The sequence below is a fragment of the Cottoperca gobio genome, chromosome 3 (genome assembly GCF_900634415.1).
Source record: "Cottoperca gobio chromosome 3, fCotGob3.1, whole genome shotgun sequence".
NCBI lineage: Eukaryota > Metazoa > Chordata > Actinopteri > Perciformes > Bovichtidae > Cottoperca > Cottoperca gobio.
The window spans coordinates 18,716,993-18,744,608 of NC_041357.1; the positions used below are offsets into that span (position 1 = coordinate 18,716,993).

The 27,616-nt window shown below is 38.8% G+C and overlaps 1 protein-coding gene across 3 annotated transcripts in view; it reads right to left on the bottom strand.

The window, feature by feature from the left end:
- The window catches only part of pde3b (phosphodiesterase 3B), a 39,128-nt gene extending 12,885 nt beyond the window's left edge, over positions 1 to 26,243 (bottom strand). For 2 of the 3 annotated variants that reach the window (XM_029455446.1, XM_029455439.1), the window contains exon 1: positions 25,215 to 26,242. In XM_029455446.1, the coding sequence (XP_029311306.1) occupies positions 25,215 to 26,102 (888 nt within the window). In that variant the 5' untranslated portion in view covers positions 26,103 to 26,242. Of the gene's footprint in view, positions 1 to 25,214 lie in introns of all 3 variants that reach the window. The other variant, XR_003834070.1, reaches the window with a different exon arrangement.
- Positions 26,244 to 27,616: the final 1,373 nt, after the last annotated feature.

The following is a 27,616-nucleotide window of genomic DNA, read 5'->3' on the forward strand; positions in this document are numbered from 1 at the left end:
GAAGATGCCATTAAGGAGGGGGTGGAGAGTTAAGGACAAAGAACTATAGACAGAGATAAAGGGAAGCAAACGTAGACTTGATGCGATGTACGCGTGGCCGTCATTTAACTCAACCTAAAGATGATGTTTTGTTCCGTTTGTTGCACGTGCAGTACACTGTGACACACTCAAACATCTTAAGTGTGTAACACAATATAGCTAGCATGTGTACAATATGTCTACACCTCACCATCACAGTATGCCTTTGGCATCCTCTGCACACAATGAACAAATCATTGATGTCTTCTCCGCCTCTTACACGGCACAGAAACAGGAAACGCTTGCTGAATGGGGTCGAACAACACCATTACAGTGTGTGCCAAGCAACAACTTATTTACAGTGAGGGCCTTGTGCAAGTGATGGGACTCAAATCTTTCAATGAACAGGAGACATTTTCCTTAGCGATGTTATGGAAACATGACATGAGGGCAGACACAGAGACGGAGACACACAACTCAGCTGCTGACACTTGAGACACCTGTACACATGCAAACACACACGCACACCGCAAAAACACATTTTATTATTTGTTACATCGAGCATTTTGAATATTTCCTTTTTTATCAATATCACAATTGTCAGACTGCATACTTTTTTTATTTTCGGCTAGCTTTTAAACACGCAGGCTCAGAAAGGGTTAGACTCACACAGTTGGCGATATTCAGTGTATCTGCCACTTTGTGCAACACTGTGTGCCCACATATACACTGCCCACAGTATATGTACACCTACATGTATATGGAGATTAATTATGCTTCAGGTATTTCAAAAAGGGAAATAACTGCTCTACATTTATGCACACCTGCATGAATATACAGATACAAAGCAAACAGGAAGAGGCCCACACAGAAAACGCAGACAATAACACACACACAATCCAACATGTACTTAAACATAAAGGGAAAATATAGTACACATTAAAATAACACTTCACACACACACACACACACACACACAGTTATTTAACATTTAACACAAGTCGTAAATATTTCCTAACAGGAGTCAATAAACCTGTGCAAGCTATTAGACGGCCAGTTGTTACACCTGCGTGTCATATTGGCTAGGCTCTGTGGTGTGAGAGGTGCTAGAACTGATAAAAACACGCTAATAAGAGTGTGGGGGACAGAGAAAAGGTATCAATGGCAGACAGGCAGGCATTTGTATGGAGAGGAGCAAGGCACTGCTGACGTCAGTATGCGGCCGCACACTCAGCGTCAGCAGCCCTCTGCACATGCACACGCCGATAATGAGGACTGGGCTCTGGCTGTCAAGACACGCACGGGAAGGAAAGATGATACGGAGAGAGGAAAAGAAAGCACAGGCCGACTTGATTCTTTTAAGCCTGTTCAGGAAAGAGACCTAACCAGATGAGAGGTCTGCAGATAGTGTGTGTGTGTGTGTGTGTGTGTGTGTGTGTGTGTGTGTGTGTGTGTGTGTGTGTGTGTGTGTGTGTGTGTGTGTGAGTGTGTGTGTGTGTGTGTTATTGGTCGGACATAGTTTGAACTGCCAAGATATGGCTGGGCCTGTATTACAGTGCCAAAGCTCCTGCAGGTTAGGAAGGTGGGCCAGCAGCTGAAGCGACTGAAGGAAGGAGCTGGTTTTTTTTTTAACAGTGTCTGAACTTTTGACCCAGACTGACTCACTACCAATTTGTTTCTTACACTCAAACACACAGACAAAACCGACCCATATAAGGAAATATATTATAAACAAAATACATTCTAAAATACACGAGAGATGCATACTTTTTCTTTTATAAACTAAATTCATTTTGTGAGTCTGGAATAAAACATAAAGGTTGCACAAGTGTTTATTATAAACTCTTCCTTCCAGGGTTGCACTTTTTAGAACATATTGCCGGCTATTAAATGATCACTATAAAGATCATTTTTGATATGGCTCTAAATGTGTGGTCTTCATAATCCAGTTAATCCGACAAAAATGATCACTGATAATGATAAACACAAAAATGGTCATGAAGAAAGACAATAAGTGCAACTGTGAACTTACATTAACCCCATACAAAAGATGAGGAAGTTATATAGTTTATATAGTTATAGTTATATATATATATAGTTTATAATTTAATACCTTTTTTACAAGATTAGGCAAAATTTATAGAATTTGTTATTGGATTACATTTATTTTAAGGATTTAAATAGCATAAAAATATTTATCTTGACAAAGAAAACAACATAATAAATGTAGCAACTGATGCAGCTGTAATTTATCAATTTTCTTTTATTTTTAGAATTGATTATTTTCTTTGTTCAAATCTCACAGCCATATGGACATACTGTATTTTGGTAACTTTTGTTTGACGAAAATATATCAGCAAAATACTACTGCAACATCGCATTAAGTCATACTGACAGATTTTCTAATTGATTTATCATTAATTGCTTTACGTGTCACAAACAAAATCAACCAATGTCTCAATAGACCTTATTTTTTACTCTTTATTCCACATTTGTCAGTTGCTTTACAAAGTCACGGTTAATGCACAACGTAATCTGCCACTTTCTACTGAGTCTTCAGAGACGGTAGATGACAGAAGTATGAAGTGACTAAGCCCGTGAAAGGTTTGAAGAGATTGAGTACTTCCTGCCAGTCTAACCAGTCAGACAATCTACAGGACCAAAGACTTCTAAAAAAATCTTTTTGCATCTGTGCTGCTGGGCTCACCACCAGCCTACAGGTCAACAGGGCCAATGAAAAAACTCATGGCACTCCAGATGGCTAGTCCGCCTATGGTTGTCACCAGTGTTGTCAGGGCAACCTGGCAGGACCATGGAAAATTCTTTGACTAGGGAAAGGAGCTCGTGCAAAATGTCATCCCTCTCTTTCACACTCATCTACCACTTCACTGAACTGATGTTGTTCAGCGTCTGCCCTGCAAAAGCCAGTGTCTATTAGCTAACTGGAGTCTTTTTTAAGTACTTAACCCTTGTGCCTCACTGGGGACATTTTTGGTTTTTTTCATTCTCAATGTTTTGATAACTTTGGCTGTGTTAATGCATATGGTATAAATATGTTGGCATGGTTGTGATTTTATTTTGGAAGTTCAACCTCAGCTCCTCTATTAAGTCTATAATAAAGTGACTATTCAAAATACAGACACTCATTATAATCAAACAACAAAAGCTTCAAACTTTTAATTTTTACAATCTTTTACCAGATTTTCTCATGTTTGCCATATGGTGTATGTACCATGCAAATGTTCTTGGTTTCCACTAGGGGCATTGCTGCTGTATTATGGAGCAATGGAGCGAATGTATACCATTAAAATGACGTGTTTGTGTGCGTGTTGGGGTGTGTGGTGGAGGTGTGTACATCATTGTAGGGGTGCACTTGTGGGCCTACATGCACCTGTTTGAGATTGCATGACCATAAGAGGCGGGAGCAAGTGGCTCTCATTCAACATTATCTTGAAGGCTATTTTTGCTTTATTTCTAGAGCAAAATAAGGTAATAGGCTATTAGAAGGTTAATAAAAGTAATAAAATACATTTTACATGGACTATAAGAAACCAGGGGAGATTCTTTAATAATAATGCATCAAAATCAATATTGTTGCTCATCATTTACCTATCCCAGACTATGATTAAATACAAATTAAATATTCCCCTAGCATTTAGTAGAGAAGATAATCACATTTTTGTCTTAAAAAACAAAACAAAAAAACAACAGTGGCATTTAAAGTGAACATTTATATTTGAAAATTGAAAATATAAATATTTAGTAGTTAGAATCAGGACTGAAGTTGGTTAAAAAGTTTTATTTCAGTAAAAACGGAAAATAATATTAGTGTATAGTATTCTTATATCAGTTTTAGGAAAGAGATATATAAGGAGATATAAGGGAGCTTGCACTAAACATTTAAATGAATCAAAATCAATGTTTTTGCTAATCCTTGACATATACAACTGCAGTAAGTAAACAATCTGGCATAACTCGGAAAATGTATTAATGTAAAAATAATTCTGCAAGACTTTATATCACAACAGACGAATGAAGAGCAAAGGAAAAACTTAAACAAACTAAAGAATCCACTGTTGGCTATTTCAACAACATTTCATTAGCTTTAATTAAAGTGAACCAATCGCCTTTTAAGTTTTCGATTTCTCCTCTCAATCCTAGGGGCTGGACATATAGAAAATACAAAATCAAAAATCACATAATGTGTTCATTTCAAGTAGCATTCTTTAAAATTTTCAGTGGAAGACTTTATGGGTATTTATAGAAGCCAGAGTGCTTAATGGGGTGACACCCAGGCTTATGTAGAGCATGAAATAGGCTTTGGAATCAACGTCACGCCACACAGCATTAAACTATTTCAGGGGCTCATCTGCCATACTTGTCTATATCCTCTGCTCTACGTATAAACAAACACTGGTGGCCGGCACGAATTTACCCTAAAAAATGTAGAATAAACAATCAAAAAGAGACAGAGCAAGCTAGCGCAAAGAAATGTTTTGTGGAGAAAATTTCAATGTGAGGAAAGCAAGCAGCAGAATACCCTAACATTTAAGACAATATTGCGCACAGTGTTTTACATGCTCTAGGACGTTTGCCTGTAAGTTTTTGAAAGGGAGTTTTGCACCTGTTCGACAAAGGCACATGTTGGGGTTAAGTTTACCGTCAACCATGGGTAGTAAAATGTTATGATTAAATGAAACAATGATGCGTATTTGTCTTCTGTCGTACATTTTACCTCAAGCCGAATTTAATTCAGATACAAGTTAGTTATGAAATGAAACTGAGCAGCTCGTCAGGCTTTAAAGATCCACTCTGAAGAGCGACCCATCAAGCTATTACCTGCTACAAAGCAACATCACCTGCTACAAGTATCACATGCCATGTTTTAATATAAGATGAGCTGATCGAAAGCACAATGTAGTACAGCTTTCTAGTCAGGCAACGATCCAACAAGTGTGCAGTGTCTGTATGACATTGTTCTGCAGGAGCACAACAAGGTAGCAACGCTGAATTAATGGCACACGACCCCAGTGCAGAGAGAACGCTGGTGTAACTTTACAAACATATTTGGATTCAGGTATTTATTTAACTATTTATGTGGCACACACATGCCATAAACGAAAAATATATTTCATTAAACTATCCAAAAAGCTGCATACGTAAAAAAAATTACTGGTAAGTTTTCATCACATTTGTTTTAAACCGCTATTACCAATTATCAATTTTATAGAAAATGGAGAAATTCATTTGTTTCCTCTTCACATCCCAGATTGCTCTTGTAATACAGTAAGCTTTGGAAAATGTACATGCATTCATCCACAAAGTAGACACAACCACCTCAAAGCCATAAGCCTGACCTTGGTCACAATGCAAGAGACAGTAAAACAACTTTCCTAAACCTCCCTAATCTTTGTCTCTCTCCAACCATCGTTGTTCTTCTCCCAGGATTATTATGTAATGATTATGCTACAATAATTCCACCAAAAGATTACAGTAATCTAAAACATCAAATTCAACATCCAAGCCTCTGGTTTACGTCAGCAAAGGTCAGGGTTGAATGTCGTAGCCTACACAGCTCTCTCATCTTCTACCCCAGGGGCAGAGCATGTGGTTTTACTATGGCGCTTTGTTTACATGAGTCAGGAGACGTACAGCACACTGCCTATAGAAACACACCTACTAATTCCTTTGAAGCGGAGAAGATAGCAGTTGCTGTCTGCTTCCTGCCTGTCCCCAGAAACGGACTGACAGAAGAACTGAGTGAAAGAGTTACGACTGCGCTCCATGAGCCATTTGGGAAGTAGCGGGACAAATTCTTTGTGCTCAACCTGGTTGGATGGTTCCTTCCAATACCGTTATTTTGTCAAGGCCACAAGACTGGACACATCCAAGGGACATGGAACTGAAGCTGTTTTTTATCAGACAATGAGAGCATCATGGTTTGTGGTCATCATGGTGAAGAGACCCATTAAGGATAAAAAAAAACAACAAAGGCTGCATCCGCCATAGTTGCGGAGGTAGGTTGAGTTTGAGGAGGTTATAGGGAAAACACTTGGAGGCTCAGGAAGTGAAAGGCAAGACTAGACATCCCTCAGGCAGTTCTGAGGCGGCAGGTGTGTTTTTGTTACAAGAGCAAGCCTCGGGAGATACTTAAGGGTCCCAGCAGACCTTCCATATTGTCAAATTTACTGCATCTCTTATTTGACCTTAGACTTTTGCATCCTAAATAAAGAGATGCCGGAAGAACAAGAATATAGGTAGATGACTAGATGATCGGAAAAGTTGACCAAAGATTATTCAATAATGATTTTTTTTAAATCTTTAGATTTTGAACATCAAACAGAAAATAAATTGATTTGCATCGCTTTTTTTTTTTTTTTTTTACAGTTTGTCCATATTTACTTTAAGTCCACAGGACTTGCGCTGGTAGTATAACAGAGGTGGAGAATATCCCACATATTTAGTCAGTGTGACGCACAAGAAATGAGCCATTTATCCTCATCTATTCATTTTACTTAACCTATTGTGTTCACTTGCGGTGCATTGTGTTGCAGAAAATGCTTTAAAAGATCATCACGTGGAGCAAGCAACGAGATCGAGCGAGAAGATTGTCAGCACCTTCATTGTAAAAGGGAAAGAAAACTCTCCCACAACAAAAGTTTGAGACGTCATCTGCTGCAAGATGGTTATCAACGCAGATGATGACTGAAAGGATTCTTGACCTGGATAAAGCCCTCCTATTACAAATGAGTTTACAGATGCATTCGGCAGAAGAATGTAACACCATCGCATTATAGAAACCTTTTCTGCCTGAAATCAATTTGGGTGTGCTGGCTGTGGATGAAGATGATTCAGGGCTGACCAGTACACACCTGCATATGTTGTAGCAATACAGTGTTACTTTTGAAAGTAGAAATAGCCTATAAAGTCCCATAACGAATGAAAAGTTAATATTATTAGCACTAAAACACAGCCTTTGGCAATTCAATAAACTCAATGGTTTTGCTGCTACATGCTTACATGGTCTGGTTTGACCAGCAGCTAATGTTAGCTAAAGTTGGTAGGACATTAACAAGTCAGTTAGTTCATTTTGCATATGTTCTCTATTAGTGCAATCGTATAGCTCTATTCTGAGGCTCTATGCTCGGCAAAAATAATTTTCTCAAACCACTTCATCTAAGCTTTAAAATTAATTATTAATTAATCACTCAGAGAAGAAAAACACAAGTTGAGAAGTTCTCAGACTCTATCGCAGAGGAGTCACAGCGCACTACCATTTTTGTTGATCCCAGAATTAAGATTTGCTTCACACCACGTCTCGAACATAAAAGTTGAAAATTAAAACAGAAATGGAATCAGCCACATTCCTCCTCCTCCCCCCCCCCCCCCGAAAAAATGACAGCAGAGAGCGCAGAGTGTCATACATGTGTCATTCACCAGTGGGAGGAAAGCCAAAGAGGTCATGATGCAGACTTTTCTAAGGAAATGGGGCAGCAGCTGCTTGGTGTGTGCCATGCTGCATGTGGAGGAGAAGCCACACAAACGGCAGGTAAAATGTCAAGTGCAAACAAGTGCAAATACAAAAACATGCTGCACACATTCATTATCTATTTTAAATATTAACAATTTCAAAGAAATCCGGTTAAATAATTCAACTTTAGCTTTGCCTTTTACTGTAAATTAATTTAGGAAGTGTCTATTTTTATAACAAAAAGATTAGTTTTGATCTCTTGTCTGATTGTACTTTAAAATGAACAATGTGCAAAATGCAGACGTAGATTGTATTTGATAAATGATCCAAATTGTATTAATTATTAAGATAAGTCATTCTGTTTGTTTCTTTTCATTTCTATATAAATTTGTTTTAAAGAAAAAATAGATAATAGAAAATACCATTAATAACAGAATTATACAATATAATGATATTGATAATAAAGAAATGCTTTTCAGTTCATTGTAATACTGATTGTTGATCATATGACCCTGCCCTCTCATAGATTAAAAAACAGCAACACCAACGTGACTAGTCTGCTATTCCACCTTGTGATTTAGGAGAACTGAAGATAAAGAAGTGAATGACAAGGTGTTCTGTAGTGACTCATTTGAGACAAAACTCTCAGTTTGTGTGAGTCAATGCCAAAGTCACAATCTGAGTGAATATTTCAGTGATTAACTTTTTCCCACAATCTAAGTTTCATGCTCAAACGGCCCGTAATCTTTTGATTGTACTCGACACGAAAACTCAGTAAGCAGCTACCGATGCTGGTAAAATACAGCATGCACACCACTCGCAATGTTTTTGCAAAACTACAAAAGGAATAACAGATGAAACTGTATTTTAATCTATCTGACTGACAACATGCAGCTTTACCTTTGTAATATAATTCCCCTGTGTGCTATCTAGTAAATCTGAAATGACAACATTTTAAAATAATCCTCAACTGGGTCGCGGTTACAAAGGATTTGTTTGGACATGATGTTTGAAACTGCCTCCCTTATACTCAAACCTAAATCGGCTGGTGAGAAATATATTAGGGATAGGTCTCAACTGTTTATAAAAGACTTGTCACACAGTAGTGACGACAGTGCACACAAGTATTTAAAATATCCTGTATTCATTAACAGAGTTCACTTTGTTAAAAGTGATTCAAGCAATACATTAGACCTGTTTCATTCAAGTTGATGATTTCAAACAGACTGGGCCTTAAGATGAGCCTCAAATCAAGTCAAATGAGAAGCTCAACCTAAGATATTCTTAGATAAAGAGATTTAATCTCTGCATGCTTTTGACTCCTGGTTTACTGGAAACCATTCAGTAAATCATGCCCCTATAAATAGCTGCAGGCCGTCTGTATCGCAGGCTGTGTATGCAGGTTACATTTTATCTTAGCTTAAACTTTATGTTGACATGGAACGCAGCAATTCATCGCTATCACAAAAGATTGGCAAGAATATAGGCATGTATGACCTTTGGAGAGTGGTGGCAGAGAGCCCAAGTGTAAATACTCTGAATAGAACTTCTCAAAGTCCTTTCTGCTGACATTGATTTGCTGATCTGCAGGTTCATATAAATATCTCAGGTTCACCCAGTGTTAACACAAGTTATTATAAAAAAGGACCATTGACCTTGTGACGCACAGAGGGGCGAATTTCCAGAGAATCCATTGCGCTTGATAGCACCATGATTGGCGCGTTACTTGCGAACGCTATCTGATGATATTACGGCATAAAAGCGGCCATTAAGTTTTGCAGCTGATTGCATTAATCAAATCAAAGCATGCCTTTACGCCCAGAACACAGTAGGCAGAAGAAAGCATAGAGAAAAAGAAAGATGACATTTTTATACCGCATGATACAGGTAGAATTTAATGCTTTGTTTTTGTCTTATTTGTGCAGGTTTAGTGGGCGCACATTTCTCACAATCCTTCTGTGAATTCGCCCCAGATATTACAATCAGAGCCTGATGAGGGCTTCATATGTCTTGTAGGCAGCTCTTTATTAAGGAACAATAAGTAACCACATCTGACTGGTGTCTCTGCTTTGTTTCCCTTGTCTTACACCTGTATGTTCCTCTAGCAATGTCAGTACAAAGGTGATCTCAGTCCCAATGTTTTCTGTTGAAACTGTGCCCAGGCAGCCACGGACCAGACAGCTTTACTGTCCCAAGACTTCCTGTACACAGGCTGGTCCGGTGAAAACATTGAACCTGGCTCAACTTTTACAACAGCGCAATACAACGTCATGCAGCAACACACTAAACTGGCAAATCAAATATGTGCAAGTGCACATTCCAGGTATATTACTTTGTAATGCGAACAGCATGTTCACGTTACAACGTTCTAGCGTGTACTTCACATTTATCAAAACTAAGATTAAATGATGCCACTGTGATAACTTTCCAAATTCTTTCTCATAATATAAATAGCCTCCTGTCTGGTGTGTTGGTATCTGATAGACCTTCAGTATGTTAACATGGATCAGATTTGACGACAGTAATTGAACGACATTTTACATTTTGTTCTATTTCTTAGAAACCTTTAGTATGTGTGTGTATGTAACCGGCCATGGCCGCTGCACCACATGTGTTTTGTACTGAGCCTTCATTGAAAGCCAGGTATGAACATTTTTGGACGTGCTGACAGGCTGCACTAGTTCTGAAGCGATTAGTGGATTAATAGAAAGTTAATGGGCAACGATTTTGAAAATTGATTGATTGGATAAATAATTAATCAAGCAAAAGTGCTGCACACTCTGTGGCTCCAACTTCTTAAATGTGAGTCGTCATTGCTTAGGTTATCGTGCTTACAATATGTTGCATATTTTAGTTTTAAATTGGCATTTTTCTATTCTGACAGGTATTTTTGACTGAAAACCAAAAGTCCATATACTCAGCATATTCTAACTTAGTCAGTTTCTCTCTATCATAGTGCAAACATGTCATGATGTCCTTCACATGCAAGAATCTTTGACCACTGTGGAGCCCCAAGACCAAGCTATAGTTTGGAGGCTGGGAGGCCTGAGTACAACAGGAAGGTTATACCTGATATGGACATGAGAGCCAGATGAGGGAGGCTCGAAGCCTTGTAAGGGAACATCTGGTTTTATCATGGAATCAGTGCAGGCTCCTCTCATAAACACAACCTAACGCCTGAGCCCTGGAGCTCTGGCCAATAACAAGCATGTGAACACAAACGCCATCCATCAGAGCCGAGCAGCGGGAGGAGGAGTTAACAGGGAAGTAGAGAGAGTGAGACAGACACAAAGAACAGTGCGAAGAGACACCACAACAGAAATTGAGTGTTAAAGTAAATCATTTACAAGCAAGTGACCAACGCTGGCTGTAGGCAGCTTCTTATTTCTACTTTACGTATCACATTTTCACAAAGCCGCCGTTAATGCTGAGGTGACAGCAGGGTTGAGAAAAACAAAAAAAAGCAAGGTTAAGCAGCTTACAGTTGTACACTTGTCAAGTTAAAGGTCAAAATCAATATGGAACAGGCCGCTCTGGAGCGCCTCAACATCTGTCAGTCTACTTGTTGTTAAAGTTATTTGAGAACACACTCGCATTTCTTATGGTTACAGTATGAGGATAATTTAACCAAATTCAATACGCTCTGCGAAGCAAATTCAGAGTGAGAGTCTGTTTATGTGCTCCATAGCAACGAAGGGCATGTTGCAGCCTGTCCTTTCCTGCTCTCCTGACGGTGGTGTGAAGGCCTGGGCTGGATCACAGAGGTAAAGGTCAGCATTATATGGGGCTCCTACATGTACTTTTCAAACTGCCTCACAGCCACAATGTTTTTTTTGTCTTGCGATTGTGGCTGGATATTATTTTTACAAGGTGTGATAGTCTACAGAAACTTTGCTAAATGATTATAAGATCGTAAAATAAGTAGCTGTAAATCAATACATTCACATAGACACAGATAAACCCAGAGAGAAATATTACTGCAGCTCTATGGAGCATTTTAGCCTCTTTTAGGTCAATATTTTGGTCTTACAACCACGTCTTTACTTTATGCTTCAGTTCACCGCTCATATCAACGCACGCTTCTAGCAGCAGCAGGAAGTTGTTTTTAGCCAAAAAAGCTCTAACTAAAAGCTATGACTTAAACCACTGACAGTTAGGGGACTAGCTAGTGAAGAAAGTGAAACAAGTTTGCAACGTTAATATGGAGTTGGTGGAGAACAAACCAGAGATTTAAAAAGATAAGTGAATTTTGGACTTGACCCACATGAGATAACGTTGCTCTCTGTCTGCTGGAAGTGTAAGCAACTGTCTACTAGCATATTTACCATTATAAAGACATAATATGTCAACGCCGGGTGTCTGTAAACTGGTTATAGATTTCTTCTGCTCTTTAGTGGAAAGACTGCAGCTTTAAGTTGAGTTGTCTCACTTACACTGAGGTCTGAGTTGTAATGCTTTGTTTGTTTTTCTTATGATCCTATATTTAAATTCTTTAGAATATAAACATTTCATACATTTCTGGATATTCTGGACACTTCTGAATGATACAATGTATTGTGCCATGCCTTCCGACACAGACGTTTCAAGCAAAACACCCTTCTTCAGTGTGAGGCTATTACCCAGAAGTGTGCAACAATCCACTTCCCTTGGTATGGCCAGACAATGGACAACTGAACGCACCCTACTACAATGTGTGGGCACACAGCAACCCCATGCTGATAGGTTGCAACACTATAACACGTCTGGGACTAAATCCTACAATAGTGTAAGACGGCAAAAATGTCTTTTGTTGCAACGTAACAAAAGCAGTAAGTTGATGTTTCATGAGAATAATGCACCCTGGCTTGGTACAGGGGTGGGGTGTTTCACATTGTGGAGTCCCTGGTGTTTGGCGCACACATAATGAAGCGAGACTGTGATCCTGCCATGATGCCAGAATGCTGTAAGAGACCAACATGGAGAAGCTGCTGTTGGGAAAGAGAGAAAGAGAGAGGCTGCACGTTTTGTGAATCAAAAAGAGCAAAGTAAAGAAGACAAGTGGAGTTCAAGAAGTACCGGCTGAAAAATATTAAGGCTGTGTGTTTGGCAAGAATCTGGCGGTACAATAAGTATCATGATACACGGGTTACGATTCAATATATTGCGATATGTTGCGATACTGTAAGAAGTACTTTCATGTGGTCAAAGCACTGTCCGGTTGTTCACCCAAAACGCATTTTAGTGCAAGGTGTAACCTAAGGGGGTAACCTTTGCATGTAAACTTTTAATTAAACATTTATACATTGTTTTTGAGAATTGATACAGTACCACAAAACATAATATAGCAATACGATACTGTATCTGTATTTTCTTACAGACTGTAAATCTGTACAACATTCTCTATAACATAATAGTTTTTATAACACATCGTTTTCTTAATGCTTTTTGAAAAATGATTGCATCAACAATATTTGTAATTCAACAGATATTTATGCCAATTAGCACAAAAGCATTCCAGGGAAACTATTTGGGTGTGACCTTCATCACAGGATGCAGCAGTCACATGACTCCAATTTCAACAACTGAGCACAGGATATCTAATTAATTTGTAGATATTTATCTTCTGCTATTGATGAATTCAACAGAAATCCCTGAGCCAGCACTGCCTATTAAACTAAGTGAAATATATGCATCCTAAAAAACTAATGTAACAAATGGAAGCAGAATAAAATGTTGTAATAAAGTCGACTTATATGTAACTGCAGTCTTACATATAAGACAAATCTACACTTGCTTACAAATGCATCATGCAGTTTACAGTTTAAACAGGCTGCTGTCAGAGTGACGGGTCTTCAGTTACTCTCCCCTCAATATCCCATCTTCAGAACGAGCACACTCAGCAGGCAGCGCTGACAGAGTGCGGGTCAGAACATAATGCTGGAACCACCGGAGATCAGCATTTTACATCTGTAAGTATAAATTCAGAGCTCGGTAAGCTCTACCTACATCACCTGAGACAGATGCCACATGGTATAAATACTGGAACACTGGCTGACTGTCAAATGAGTCACACAAACAAACCCTGAGGTAGGTTTACTAAACAGAGTTAAGGAGAGCAAAGGTGAGGCCTACTTGTACCCAGTTTACCCAGATCTGTGTAGTATACAATCCTTTTTTTTTGGACAGAACTTTACATTTCTACATATAAAGATGTCGTATCCAAAAATCCCTCCTGTTCATAAATAATAATAAAGTTAGAAAAAAAAAGGGCATGACTTAAGATGTAAGAATATCTGCAATAGTGATTGCCAATCGGAAAAATAAAGTAAATAATAAAGAATAAATAAAGAAATAAAGAAAGCTAAAGAATTTACATTTGATTAGATTTAATACGCATCCTCAAGACACGTGGCATTTGCACTTATCACACGATATATTCTAGATTCTAGATCTCATTTCACATCTGCATAATCCCTTTTTAAATGCCTTTTAAATTATATTTTTTGAGAAATGTGAATTATGCCAGTATTTACATCACAGTAGGATATTGTCATGAAGCATCTGACACAATGGATACTGGATGGAAAAAATCAGTTAGCTACAGTATCACGATTTATAATAACAATATGGACTTAACATTTCATTGCAGTTTGTTTTGGAGAGTAGCGTTGCCTGAATGTGACCTTTAGCTTGTTTCTCTCACTGCTCTGTTGCTCCATGACATGCAAACAGTTAACTTCACTGCATTATCTGCACGGACGGCCTATTAATGTGTCCAAAACATGATAAATGATCTTCGCTGTATTCATAGCTTAACAGATATATTTAGCCTTAGGTTATAACCGCAGTTAGTTTTTTACCTTTAGCAATCATTTAAAAGGTAATTAGTTACCATATGGATGCTTTACCCCCATTCTTATTAACAGGTGAAATGTATGAGGGTCATGAGTGCGTCTTTTAAGCATACTGAGATGAATTGGTCTCTGTTCCCTAATGTTGCCGTGTCACCTAAATGTTGAGCATAATGACGGTGATTTAGCAAACCTTTCGAACATTTGTAAGAGTCTCATTTTGTGAACTGGAGAACACATAAAGGAAAGGTGAAAAGAAACAACTTAACAAAGTAGCTAGCCTAGAAATAATTCAAATGCATTTTGCATCTTTTGTTACCCTTAATTAGCGTCAAGCCTGTTTTTTCTACCTGTTCAAACAACCCACCTGATGTGTGCATTTTTAATCACTTAGCAACAGTAACACAAAACTTCCTATATGATCACTATGGCCGGTAGAGTTCACCTCATGACGCAAATACTGCATCTTTAATCCATGCCTACCCCCCCCAGCCAAGTCCTTCTGTCTGCAGCCGAGCACCCGGTGCCTAATGCCCTGTGTCTGTGTCTGTGGTGCCATGCCAGGGTGCCTGCTGTTGATATGTGGCATCAGGTCCACTGTTAAACCAGTTGATCCTTTGATACAGGGTCGGGACAGATAAGGACAAAGAAGGGTCACACTGCTGCAGGCAATCCAATGTATCAGCATAAGTGAGAGACAACTTTCTAAAGCTTTTATCGTGTAGAAATACATGAATACTAGTGTGTATTTATTGACTGAAGAAAGAATCATTGGCTTGCGTCACTCCACTGCGCCAGGTGCTCCCATAAAGCTGAGGGGGATTCAGTGTCTTGATAAACAACAGTTCCAACAGTTTCACTAGTGTGAACTGGTCGTTGCTTGAAGGAAAATCTCCCCAGTGCCCACGGGGCCTTGATACCTGAATATCACTCTTTAAAAAGTCTTATGCTCACATCATGTCAAGGCCTTCCCAGGGAGCAATACCAGTCGGGGTCTCTGATTGTATCTGAACAGCACAGTGTGCACTTGCTGCAGAGAGGGGCCGTGCGATTAAGACCCTGTGCCCTCCGCTCACTCGCTCCGTCATCAGTGAGCTCCATATGACTGCTGCAAACGCCTATCTCTGCCCATAGATTATCTCCAGCAGCAGCCTGCATCATCCATGACGACTTACATCATAGTCTTCAGAGCACAGACGCAGCAGACATGACCGCCTTCCACTGTATATCGACCGGTAAATTACTGCGTCATTGCTTGAGAACTTTTCTCACATCAAAAACAAAAAGCTACTGTCCTGTGTGTCTGGCGAGCATAAACACATGTGGAATTGTAGCTTTGACGCAGAAGGGAATAAATGAACTATTATTTTAACCTGAAATGTAGATGCGCTTTTTGTTTGGTTCACTCTACCGGGTCAAGTTTCGTGTGCTGTCACAGGAGAGAGAGAGAGAGAGAGAGAGAGAGAGAGAGAGAGAGAGAGAGAGAGACACAGAGGGGGGTGTAGTTGTGGGGGGGGGGATGATACAGGTCCCCGGGAATTGATTACACTGAACAATGGCGAGCAGATCAAGAGCAACCTTGGCCGGATGGGGGAGATATCACACTGAAGCGCAGAGTCACAGACTTTCGTCAGACACAAAATCTATCTACAAAATCTCACTTACATTATGTGAGGGGAAGAGGAGGGGGGGGGGGGGGGGTTGTCTGGCATTTGAGCCTGTGTGTGTGCTTGTGTGTTGGGGGAGGGGCAGATGGGGGTTAAAAAGAGAAAGAAAAGGAGACAGCGACAGACTAAAGAAAAGTGAAGAAAAGGGGGTGGGGATTGGCCGGGAGCAGTTTCTCCAAAACAATTTGCTTAAACCTCACCATTCCACTTTGAAAGATTTACTTTTACCATAAGTCACTCAAGAATAAATTGTGCACAGTTATTGGAAATGGTGATCCTCTTGGTTGAAGTTAGGGTTTTCATTGCATTGACTAATAGTGCTTCTCAGTTTTGCCCTTTTCAGTGGGATCTGCCCTCAGCTGCTAAACACACACAAGCCCTCCTCTGTAGCTGCGGCTGACGTCAACCGTCACTTAGCAACAGCCTTTTGGTGTAAAAGCAGCAGCGCTGACACCGTTTTCAAAAGAGGCGCACAGAGAAAGACAGAAAGAAATTCAGAGAGAATGAGAGACAGAGATAGAGAGAATAAAACAAGGGTGAGACAAGTAGAGGAAGAAAGTGAGCACAATTCCTGTGAGATTGCGGTGTAATGTTTAGACGAGAATTAATGCAATGAATGAAAAGATTTAAATTGTAAGCATTTTCAGTGCCACAAAAAGCTGGAATCAATCTCGTCTCACCATCCCTTTCAAATTGTCACATAAAGCTTTAAGAATATTGAAGGAAAAGATGATGTTATATGAATAAAGTCGTCTGGAGACTATTAACAGTCAGTAAAAACCTATGGTATGTACTCACTTAAATAAAACTTAAATTTACTACTTCCCTCACCTCATGCTTCAATTCTCACAGCAACAATTTACGCATGGGCTCACACCATCTATGTCATAGCAGTCTAATTAACCATACCATTACCACTCCTCGACCAAACCTACCCGAGCTCTCTCTTCCTCTACTCTCACCCCGTCGCTGGACTGAACAAACAGTCAACACATGCGAGGTTCAACAACCTCAACCTGAACTTAAAAGCTCAGCCACCTGAAATGTTTGCATTGTCGTAAACCTTGTGATGTAATCAAAACCTTTGAAAACTCCACTGTCTCACAAACTAAAAAGTATTTTGTCATTACTTTCAACGCATTTGCAAACGTGTCAGGTGGTGGAAAGAAGCAAAGTATGGCATGCTGATACAATTGTTGCAGAAAAAAAAAAAAAAAAAAAAAAGGCTTAATTAGCCCAAACTTAGTTGACGTCTGTGGCTCAGCATCCCCCTCTCTAGGGCCTCAACAATACACAAACTCAGCCACCAATAAGCTTTGAGCAGACAATAGTGCAAGCAGATAGACGAGGTCAGGACATCACATCAAGGCTCATTAGAGAAAATAAGAAAGAGACGACCCGCTGCACAGCTCTTTATACGCATTTCAAAACAGAGCATCAAACAAGCCGTGACCCTAACTATTATATAATAATAATAAAAATAATAATAATAATAATAATAATGATAAAGAAAGAAACTAAATAAAACAGCCAGTGAATATTGTGTGAGCCCTCTTTTGATGGTGACTCTTTAGACACCAGAGTCATTAGGCTAAGCTCTGGTAGACCTATCATGAAAACTAAAGAGCTGCAAGCTAATTGCTGGTGATCATGACGCAAACCGTTTCCAGGGTAACCCGAGTTTTGGAGTACCTGCTCTAGCATTTCCTCATCTGTTTGCACTCACACCAGCAGGCTGACAATGCAGCCGCTGCATCCTGTTTCACTCTGCAGTCAGCCAAACACACAGTACCTCGCTCAACTTAACCCTTTCTACCGATCCTGCTGCTGCTGCTGCCGATGAAACATTTAAAAGCAGCTACGCAAAACTAGTTCTGACGTTAGAGAGAGTAGGATGAGAATATAAGCCACAGAATCTGGATCCAATAACAAGAAAAACCTCATTTGAATCAGTACAATCCCAAAATAATAAAATGATATACATTTCAAACACCAGAAAAAGCTCCATTACACATCTAGGCAACAATCATAAATGCTGATTCAGCTCTAGATTCTGCATTCATAAAATGTTTGCCTATTATCAAAGCTACCTGTGACGTCGATGACGAGTTGCTATGAATTAGGACATTTGGTCTTTATGTCGCAACTGTTACGCAAGCTCCTAAACACATTAGCGTCACACGTCATTCTCTTTCAGCTAAACAATAGATCAGCTTCACATTTCATCAAATAGAGTTATAATATAATAATCAGCTCAAAGACAGATTAACAACACTTTCACTAAAGATGGCCATATTTCCATATTTATATAACACCTGTATTATAAATTAAACTGCGGATGTCACACACACACACACACACACACACACACACACAAGACTTACAGGTTGTTTGACTTTCACATGGACTGAGAGAAATGATCCACAACATTGATAATATCCAGATTAAAGTTTCCTTAAAATAAAATAGAAACACACACATATAACCTTTACCTGCAGACCAAATGTAATGTTCTTCATTTTAAGGCAATGCACATTGTCTCAGTCAGCACATTCCTTATAAGCTAATTAGGTTGAGTTCACAAGGTTCTTACTTATCTAATTCTTTTTTTTATTATTATTAAGTGCAACAAGTATATTAGCAACAATGCAAAATGAGATTGTGTTGTTCTCTTAAGTGTTTATGACGCATTCTGAGCACGTAAGAGGTCCAGGGTGGCCCTGCATGCCCGACAAGGTTTAATTTGATTATCCTTTATACAGTTAATTGTTTTAAGCAAGATGGACTTATTTATATGGCATAACCAGCATGTGGAGGATTTACTGTAAACTTGAAACTGAATGCTTGCTTCAGCACACACAACTCATCTTGAACTTAACACACGGTGTTCAGACAGTGCTTTAGTTTGGATAACAGTGAAGCAGCAGACAGTTTCAATAAATGCAGAGGCTTTCATCTCCACAGACAATACCGATCGAGGCTGAGGATGCAAACTGCAGCACATTGGGTACAATATCATTTGGCCATGATTTTAGACCCCTAACAAAAAATAAACACAACATTTTTCTAAATCCCATATCTACCATTACATATTAAACCAACAATCTACTAATAGATTTCAAAACAAAAATCTGCTATTAGATTTGACACTAATTACTTTGTCTATACTTCCATCATTTATTTTCACTCAAAGTAAACATTACTTAACTATTTCAATACACTTACACCACAGTGCTGATAGTGCCAAACAAGTAACAAATGTATTATATCATCTTATTATAAATATATTATTTGTGCAATAATAGAAAAGCTCTGTATGATTTGTGAATGAATAAACTGAGTGGTCTCTCCGTGGAAACTTTTCCCCCTTAAAAGACTATTTCTACTGCACACTGTCTAAAGACGGACAATTTCTCCCTTTCACATCACTGCTGGAGGCAGACACTATATTCTACAGGGCGATTAATAAGACTTGGCATTTTTTTCTTCTTCTTTGCAATCACCCTGTGGTACGTCACTGGGTTGTGACGTCAATGTTATATCATTCCACATGGCTTTACAGCAAGCGAACGTGACAGCTGAGAGCTGCTCTGCGTTTTCACTGCTCTCCCTTCCAACCTTTCTCTCTGCAGCCTGCGTCTCTGTTCTTGTCGGTATGGGGGGTTAGTTAAGTGTATTATTTACCCCTGCCTGCCCCCGTGGAGTGGTAACCACACAAAAAGAGGGCCTTCTCCCTGAATTGTACATTGCACTGCCTCAAAAGGTCTTACTCATGAAGTAGAGCTTTTAGATTGCTGCCATGAAATCCCAAATACAATAATCCTACTTAAGAAATACTATCTCCACTTTATCTACTTCAACTCAAAAGAATAACTGGGTGTCAGAGACGCATGCTGACAAAGTTTTGTGACAGAAAAGATCATTGTTTTGGATTTGAAATAAATGATTCTAAAGGACCAACACCCAAATATGCCGCAGACAAATTGTAAAAAAGAAAATAATGTTTTACTTGCATATTATGGGTCTCAATTTGTGACCTGTTTGACTATTGGACAGTCTCAAAGTGCAAGACACACTTATGTGATTCACAGACTTATTAAGGTCTCCTATTGAAGAAGAATTGAACACAATAGAGGGGCACTGTTAATGCAATAAATCTAGGATTTATTGCATTAAAGTAACCCCTGGTACTTGCAGTCAATCCATAAAGCTTTGGTTGTGCAAGAGGTTTTGAGTTACTGTGCCAAAACACAAAACTGAGACTGGAAACAATCAAAAATGAACATTAATTGAAGCTGGAACAGGATGAATGAGACATACAATATTTTAAACACAATCTTTTATACAGTGCTGGAGATAGAATCTTGGACACTGCATACAATATGTTGTTTATAGTGTTTATAGTGTACCGGATTTCTTTTCTTTACAGATTTAGAATCATTTGTCCTCTTTCATGATTTCTAAATGAGCCGTCTAAACGCTGTTTCAATACAGGGTGTATAATAGTGAAGCCCCTAAGATGGCAGCAACAAATGAAGGGTTTTCCTTCTTAGTCACTCTGACAAATTTAAGCATCACACCTCCAATGAAAGATGTGCTCAGCTTCAGAGACTGTCATCGAACTCTAACACAACACTGCGCAGGAGCAAAGATAACTGAGAGGCTGACCTTTAAGAAAAATAGAGCAATCTTTTCACTCATTATGTGGCCATAACATTACATGAAAATGAATAAGTCTGCACTTTGGTTCTTGCCTTCTTGTCCTGTTGTTTGTGGAATAGTCCAAGTCTAGTTCGAATACGCAAACGATAACATTTTCATCAAGTTGTTGTCAAAAGTAATTTAAAGCAATGGTCACTCATTAATTCATCACCCACTGTTAGTTTAAGAAGAAACTGTTGTTTCTTCTTAAACTTAAAAGTGGGCAAAAGATATTTGCCTGATTGGTTTGTGTCAATATCGTACTTACATCGTCATTGGTGTTAAAATATATTGAAAGAATGACGCCAATGTGTTGAAACTGTATGAAGGATGGTATGAATTGTGTGCAATCAGACAGCTGGATTTCAATTAGGTGATCAATGAAGCTGTTGGTATTGGTCGTAACATATAACACTCATTTGTCAACTCAGCGTTTTAAAATGTAACTCAGGTAAACAGGTAATTAAAAACAAACTGCTGAAACAAACTGGCTATAGAAACTACGATGGGCTGAAGGAAAAATGTCTTGTTAGATACAATGATTTGCTCATCAGTACCCGGGCATGCCCATTGCCTAATAAACTCTATTTGATTTTCTGTCACTTAGTTTTAGGAAGAACATTGAAGGTGCACTCTTCTGATTACAGACAAATATTTGGATACATTTCCTTCCTTATAAAATATCTGCAAGCTCAATCTGTCTTATTCTTCTAATCTTTTTGGAACTTGACCTTTCAGGACACATCACCATCTCCAACTGTTAATATGTAGAATTGTGTAATTCCAACGAGATGCCATAAAACCTCTAACTTAAATTTTAAAGACATGTCTAGAAAAGTAAACATTGTTTTTATACTAATTTGATGAGGTCAAGTCATCAACCCGAAAGTCCTCAAAACATAGGAGGAGGGGGGAGGAGCTACATTAGCGTTATTAGCCTAAAAGATAACATTTTTGGCATGCATGTGCAACCTCATGTGCACGTTACGAGAACAGATAAGAAAAACCCTGCTCATCAAAAACAAAAGCAACCGCCTTTGTCGAAACATGAGACGCTGATCCATTCAATGCGTTTTATTTTATCGCTTTATCTACACTGCGCACCTTATAGTAATATAATTAACAACTGTTAATTCACTTCTAGTGTTGTAATACCAAAGAATACCTTTAGGTGCCCCTTTCAAGCTTTCTGTGTTAAATTACTTCTGATGGGTGAAGAAATGGGTGAAGAAATATGGGTGAAGATGGGTGAAGAAATACTTGTGGCAAAACATCCAAAACCTAAAATATTCACACCTCAATTTCAGCTCACAGAATGGATTTACAAATTTGAAAAGAATAGCACAGAGGCTAAAAACTCTTCTGACATTTTTCATCAGTGAGAGTTATTTGATGGTTATACTGCGTCGAGCTACTGTTACTGTAGTTACCTGTAGTATAATATACAACCCGCTGTTGGTTTAACTGTTGACAGTATGTTTGTTTGCTGTGTCCTGTTATACGATTTTAGAAAGCAGCTGACAGTTTTCCATAGCTAGAGGTGTAGCATGATAATTATAAAAAAAAAGGGTGATCTGAAAATTGTGACAATGATTTCCAGTTTTGAATGAACCCTTTTAAAAGCAACATTTTCTTAATATCTAGTGTTTACACATTGGTGTCTGTCATCGAAACTCACTCTCGTCTACATGATGCCGAAACTCTGTGGAACCTTTTTTTCCAAGGTGATGATGAACTTGTTATATATACAACCACGTGTGACTGCTAACAAATACAACAGGCCCCACTCTTTGCAACTGAATGAACCTCTCAGACAGCAGAAAGAGGAATTGACTGGTGTGTAAAATGCGTGTGAAGATGAAGAACATGTGTGACATCACCAGTGAACCCTGAGTGACTCCTTTAGAAGTCTGCCTTTGTGCCTCTTTTGGGCCGCCTCTGACGCACAAACTGTCTCATTAATACTGAGAAAAATGTTGATTACAGAGAAAAAACCTTTTTTAAGATCCGAGAACATCGACAACAGCTCTTTCCTACATCGCTAATATTGTAAGCCATCATACTATCCGTCTTTGAGTTACAAGAAAAGCGCTATAGAAGTGTAATGTATTATTATTATTATTATCCCAGTGAGTAAGATCTATCCCAGCATGCAGTGGGAACAACATTTCAGACAGGTTGCCAGTAAGCTGCTTCATAGGACTGGCACCTACAGATAGACAGACACACTCACCCCAACAGTCACAACTTTGATATGAAGGTTTCCTGGCAGGACGCTGCTAAGTCAGTTTTTAAGGACAGTGTGAGGATGACGCAGGCGATAACATATGCTCGCAATTTGGGTTATCTTTTTCCTCAATATGAATTGTGATGCACGTCAGATATTCAACTGATAATATGGCAAAACTATACACAATCAATAACCTCTTAACGACTACTTTTTGCTGTCATTTTCACACATTTTACAAATGTCTGTCTACAGTTTACATTTATGCAATTTTAAACTTTTTAAAATGAGGTTTAACGTTTGGTTGGAGATGTGGGGCAGGTGACGGAACCAGACGATTAATGTAGCAATTTTAAAAAGTTTGTTTAATCAAAAACAATTTCCTGTTTCAACTTTCAAATGTAAAATTATAAGGTGTAGTACTTTGAGTGTACCACGTGTGTACACCTACCTAACTGGAAAACTAACTGTTGCACATTAAGGGGCCCCACGCCCTGAATTTCATCACTTAACTACAACTAGTGTCAATTGAGCAAAATAAAAATGGAAATATGCTTATTAGGAATTTTACTAATTTACAATCAGGGCTGAGATTCCTTCAAAATATTTGACCTCAAAAGTTTTGACATGTTTGAGTTATTATGTGCTTGTTATTATCAATTTAGACAATGTAATCATGCACTACGATATCTCGAGGTATGATTACATCACGTTCCATTGAAAGATGTTAAATTATCATATTGAATTATTGCCCAACCCTATATACAATATTTCCATAGCATATATATGTATGTGTGTAAATCACACATGTTCTGTAAATAATGTTGGAGCATCATGTAGGGGTTTCAAAAACAGCCAACTTTAAAAAAGATATTACAGCCTCTATATTTTACTGTTAACCTCTCGCTAATTTACAGTAAAATAAAGTGCATTCTGAGAATATTGTTGGATAAAGATAAAAAGTTAAATGGTGTAAGTTGTTCCTGAAGGGTCCTGAATGATCCAACCTGTTTCAGTTTTCATGCTCTGTTTAAGGCCTAACTCAATGTGACTGCTAATCTGCTAATAGCCTAAAACACAATGAAGTGGAAAAACAACTGCTGGAAATAGCACAACTGAGACAAACTGGATATACATTTTTAGTTCTCTTCTCATTGCTAACAAAGCTTGAAGGACACAACAACAATGCATTGGTGTCAACTAAAGAACTGCATGTTTTGTTTTTTTAAATGCAAATAATGCTGACAATAATGGTGCCATTTATCTACACACAAATGAAGGCAACACAACAGTTTGCATCAGCTTTTTTGTCCACAACATATTGTATGCAACACGATAGTCTTCATTTAGAATGGATATCACTCGATATAGGTGTATTGCGTTACAAAATGAATTTAAAATAGAGAGGAGCATCACTTTGCGGTGGACCTGTTAACTACTGTGTGTAAACAGACTGGTTTCATACAGCTTGTGCGGGCTTGTGTATACAAGCAAACAAAAAGAAGAAACACACGCTGAGTGTGGACAGTAGACACTGAATAATCCGTGTGTTTGCTCACCATCATTTTGTTGTTTACAGCTACAGTCAAACGGGACTATAGGCCACACCACTTGCTATGCTGCTGGTTGTGTTGTTATTCTGACAGCCTGATGTAGATGGACACTCACATTTCATTGTTTATCTGGTATATAAAACTTCAAAATGAATATATTCCCTCCAAAAATGCAGATAAACATTACTGATGTCATGAAGTGTTGTAGGCAAACATATTGCACATTTGGGCACTTTCATCCCAACGTTTTGGCCCACTTATTACTTATTTATTGTTTATGTATCTCATGTATTCTAACCCATGGCAGAGGAAGTGAATGTACATCTGTGAAGACAAATACATTTGAATAGACGATGAAGATGTATATTCTATTAATATGCTGATTCTTAATTATAAGTATGTATAAGATATAAAGCACACTGTTTTAATAATTGGTCGAAATGTTAAAAATGTAGACAAAGCCAATGACCTAGTTCTAATAACCTAATTCACAATAGTTCTCTTTTACCAGAAAACTTAAAAACTACAAGTAATTTACATATTACAAATCTAATCATTTGTGAGAGTATGTTGTTTTGTGTCTTCTTCTCTAAATCAGTAGTTTGATTTGCTTTGTGGGCTTTGTCCTGACATACGATTGGGTGGTTTCCTCCTCTGATGCACATGTGCACTCGGGGTAGCTGTGGATTATCAGTGGGCCTACTTTGAACAATAACAACAGACGTGGTCCTGCAGGGAAAGACCTACCTGTTCTCTGGATATACAGGGTAACGAAGGTCTGCGAGGCATTTTACAACTGCCATAATAGCTGGTCGACGTTTCCCCCAGTGAAACACAACTGGACCTTCTCCTAGGTCTGATCACTGGGACCTTTTCCTCCGTGGTGGAAATCCCACTTGGTGCTTCCCTCGACGGGTAGTAACGGTCAAAACAGAGCCCCAACAGGGAGCCCGAAACCCCCGCGAAGCAGGCGAAAAGCGGTCTGAGCAGTGCAGGCAGACCGCTCAAACTTGTGAAAGAAACAAGCCACACAACGCTGGCAAAAACCAGTATAAGAACACTGTGTTTGAGTTTCAGAGTGGGGATCAGGGTGAGCAGACCCACACATCCCAACACGAATAACAACCTGCCCACCATTTGCATCTGGTGTTGGTCCTCTCCCCATTGCAAAAACCTCAAAACCAAAAAATCGCCGAGGTAACACGATGCTGGCAGTGACACGAGCCAACATGTACTGCTCTCCTTCTTTTTCCTCCTCAGGTAAAACGTCAGAAAGAAGAAAGCACATCCTATACTGAATAAAGGACTGATGGACTGGGAGAAGCCCGACAAAAAAGTCCGCAAATCCCAAAGCGAGTCACTTTGCAAGCTCCTAGAAATGAGGAAAGAAACTACGAAGATTACAAACGCGCCGACGTAGAGGGCAGAGATCTTTAACAATCTGGAATTAAGAATGTCTTCGTTGCAAAACCTGCACACGTTAAACAAAAATCCCCGCTGATGGTCCTGTTTAAGAGGGGTGACGCAGCTCTTCACATAGCCGTTCCTGAAGCCCTCTGAGCTGTTTACACTTCCAGCTCCGTCGTGGTGCCTTATTTTACTGTGCAAAACCTCTCCGTCCTCCCGTGCAGCCATGGCTCGACTGTGCCTCCTCGTATCCACGCAAAAGTCCCCCTCTTCTAATATTCACGCCGTATTAACGCTGAACTACATGACAGCAAATGCACTCCATGGTCACTCAAACGTGCTCCAGCACTTGGACTAAAGAAAGAAGGTGAGATGTTGTTTTTACAGAAAAGGGGCTCTCTGTCGCCGCCTAGAGGCCACAACTTCGACCTCAGGGCTTTGTAATGTGGAGCGCTGAACCAATCCTGAGCTGCATCATTAATATACCGTAATATAACCACTGAGGCTGCAGTTAATGGCCAAACTTTTAAAAAGTTCCCATTTAAAAAGAAAATATCACTAAGACTGACGGTTCTATTTAAATGCTGCCCTCAGGGAAAATGTACAGAGTCTCCTGAGCAAAGAAAAACATCGTTTCTCCCTGTTTCCATAAAATATCTTAATCAGTAATGACAGTCAGTCAGCACACAGCATTTTATATCTATTTATTTAGCCTTGATTCAGTCCTCACCATCGAGTATCCTACCTGGTGCTTTTAATTGAGCTTCTATTGTGTATTGTGTGATTTTATGTAAATGTTTTTAAATGTGTCCTGTCTCGATGGGATATGATGTGCTTTAATGTAACCATTTTACTAGCAGATCTTCCACAAGCAAACAGAAGACACATGTCCGTCTTTTGCGTACAAAAAGTAGACAAAGTATATTCTGCTCTATTCTAACAATGTTACCCTCCTACCTTGTAGGCTACGTTTAATTGTTTCAGTTACTAATGTGTAGGATAATCCTTGTTATTATTCATTTGAAATCAAGTCATACGTTTTTAGAACTGATGTAATCTTTATAAAACTTGAATATCACTTTGTTTAAAATGGAGATACATTAATAAATGGCTTGAGTCAACTGTTCCACAGTTTTGTTTCAATTTTAAATACTTCGCACGACTCAATTTCTTGCATATAGTTTGAATTAGCTTGGTGATAGTCTGATTACCTGTAGGCTATAATTAAAGTTATATTTTACCATTTAAAAAAAAAATGTTTTTGTCAAAAGTGTCACCACTGCGTGTCGCTGCATCATGTTGCTCTGGGATCGTTTGCTTCGCCTGCCTTAAAATGGGTAAGACGATTGTCGATTAAATTGATCAGAAAAACACTGTAACCGGTCGTAACTGCCGAGTAGAGGCGAGATATCTAAATAGGCTAAATCGTTTCACGTAGTTTGCGAGATAAAAAAAAGTACAGTCAAAGCCAATGTTCATGACTGGCAAAACAAGTCCCACTGGTTGCTCTAACTAGATACATAGAGACTTTCCCAAACGTAAGGTAGCTTGTTGACATCCTAATGTGATGGTAACATGATACACCAACATGACTTGATTGCCTGAATTAAAGATAAATAATTGATCCATGAGAGCTGCCAACTTAAACAAAAAAAAGTTATTACCCTAAAACTATAAGCCATTCCTTAAATACATATTTAGAATATGTATTATAAGCAAAATGAGAATCTAAGACATACAAT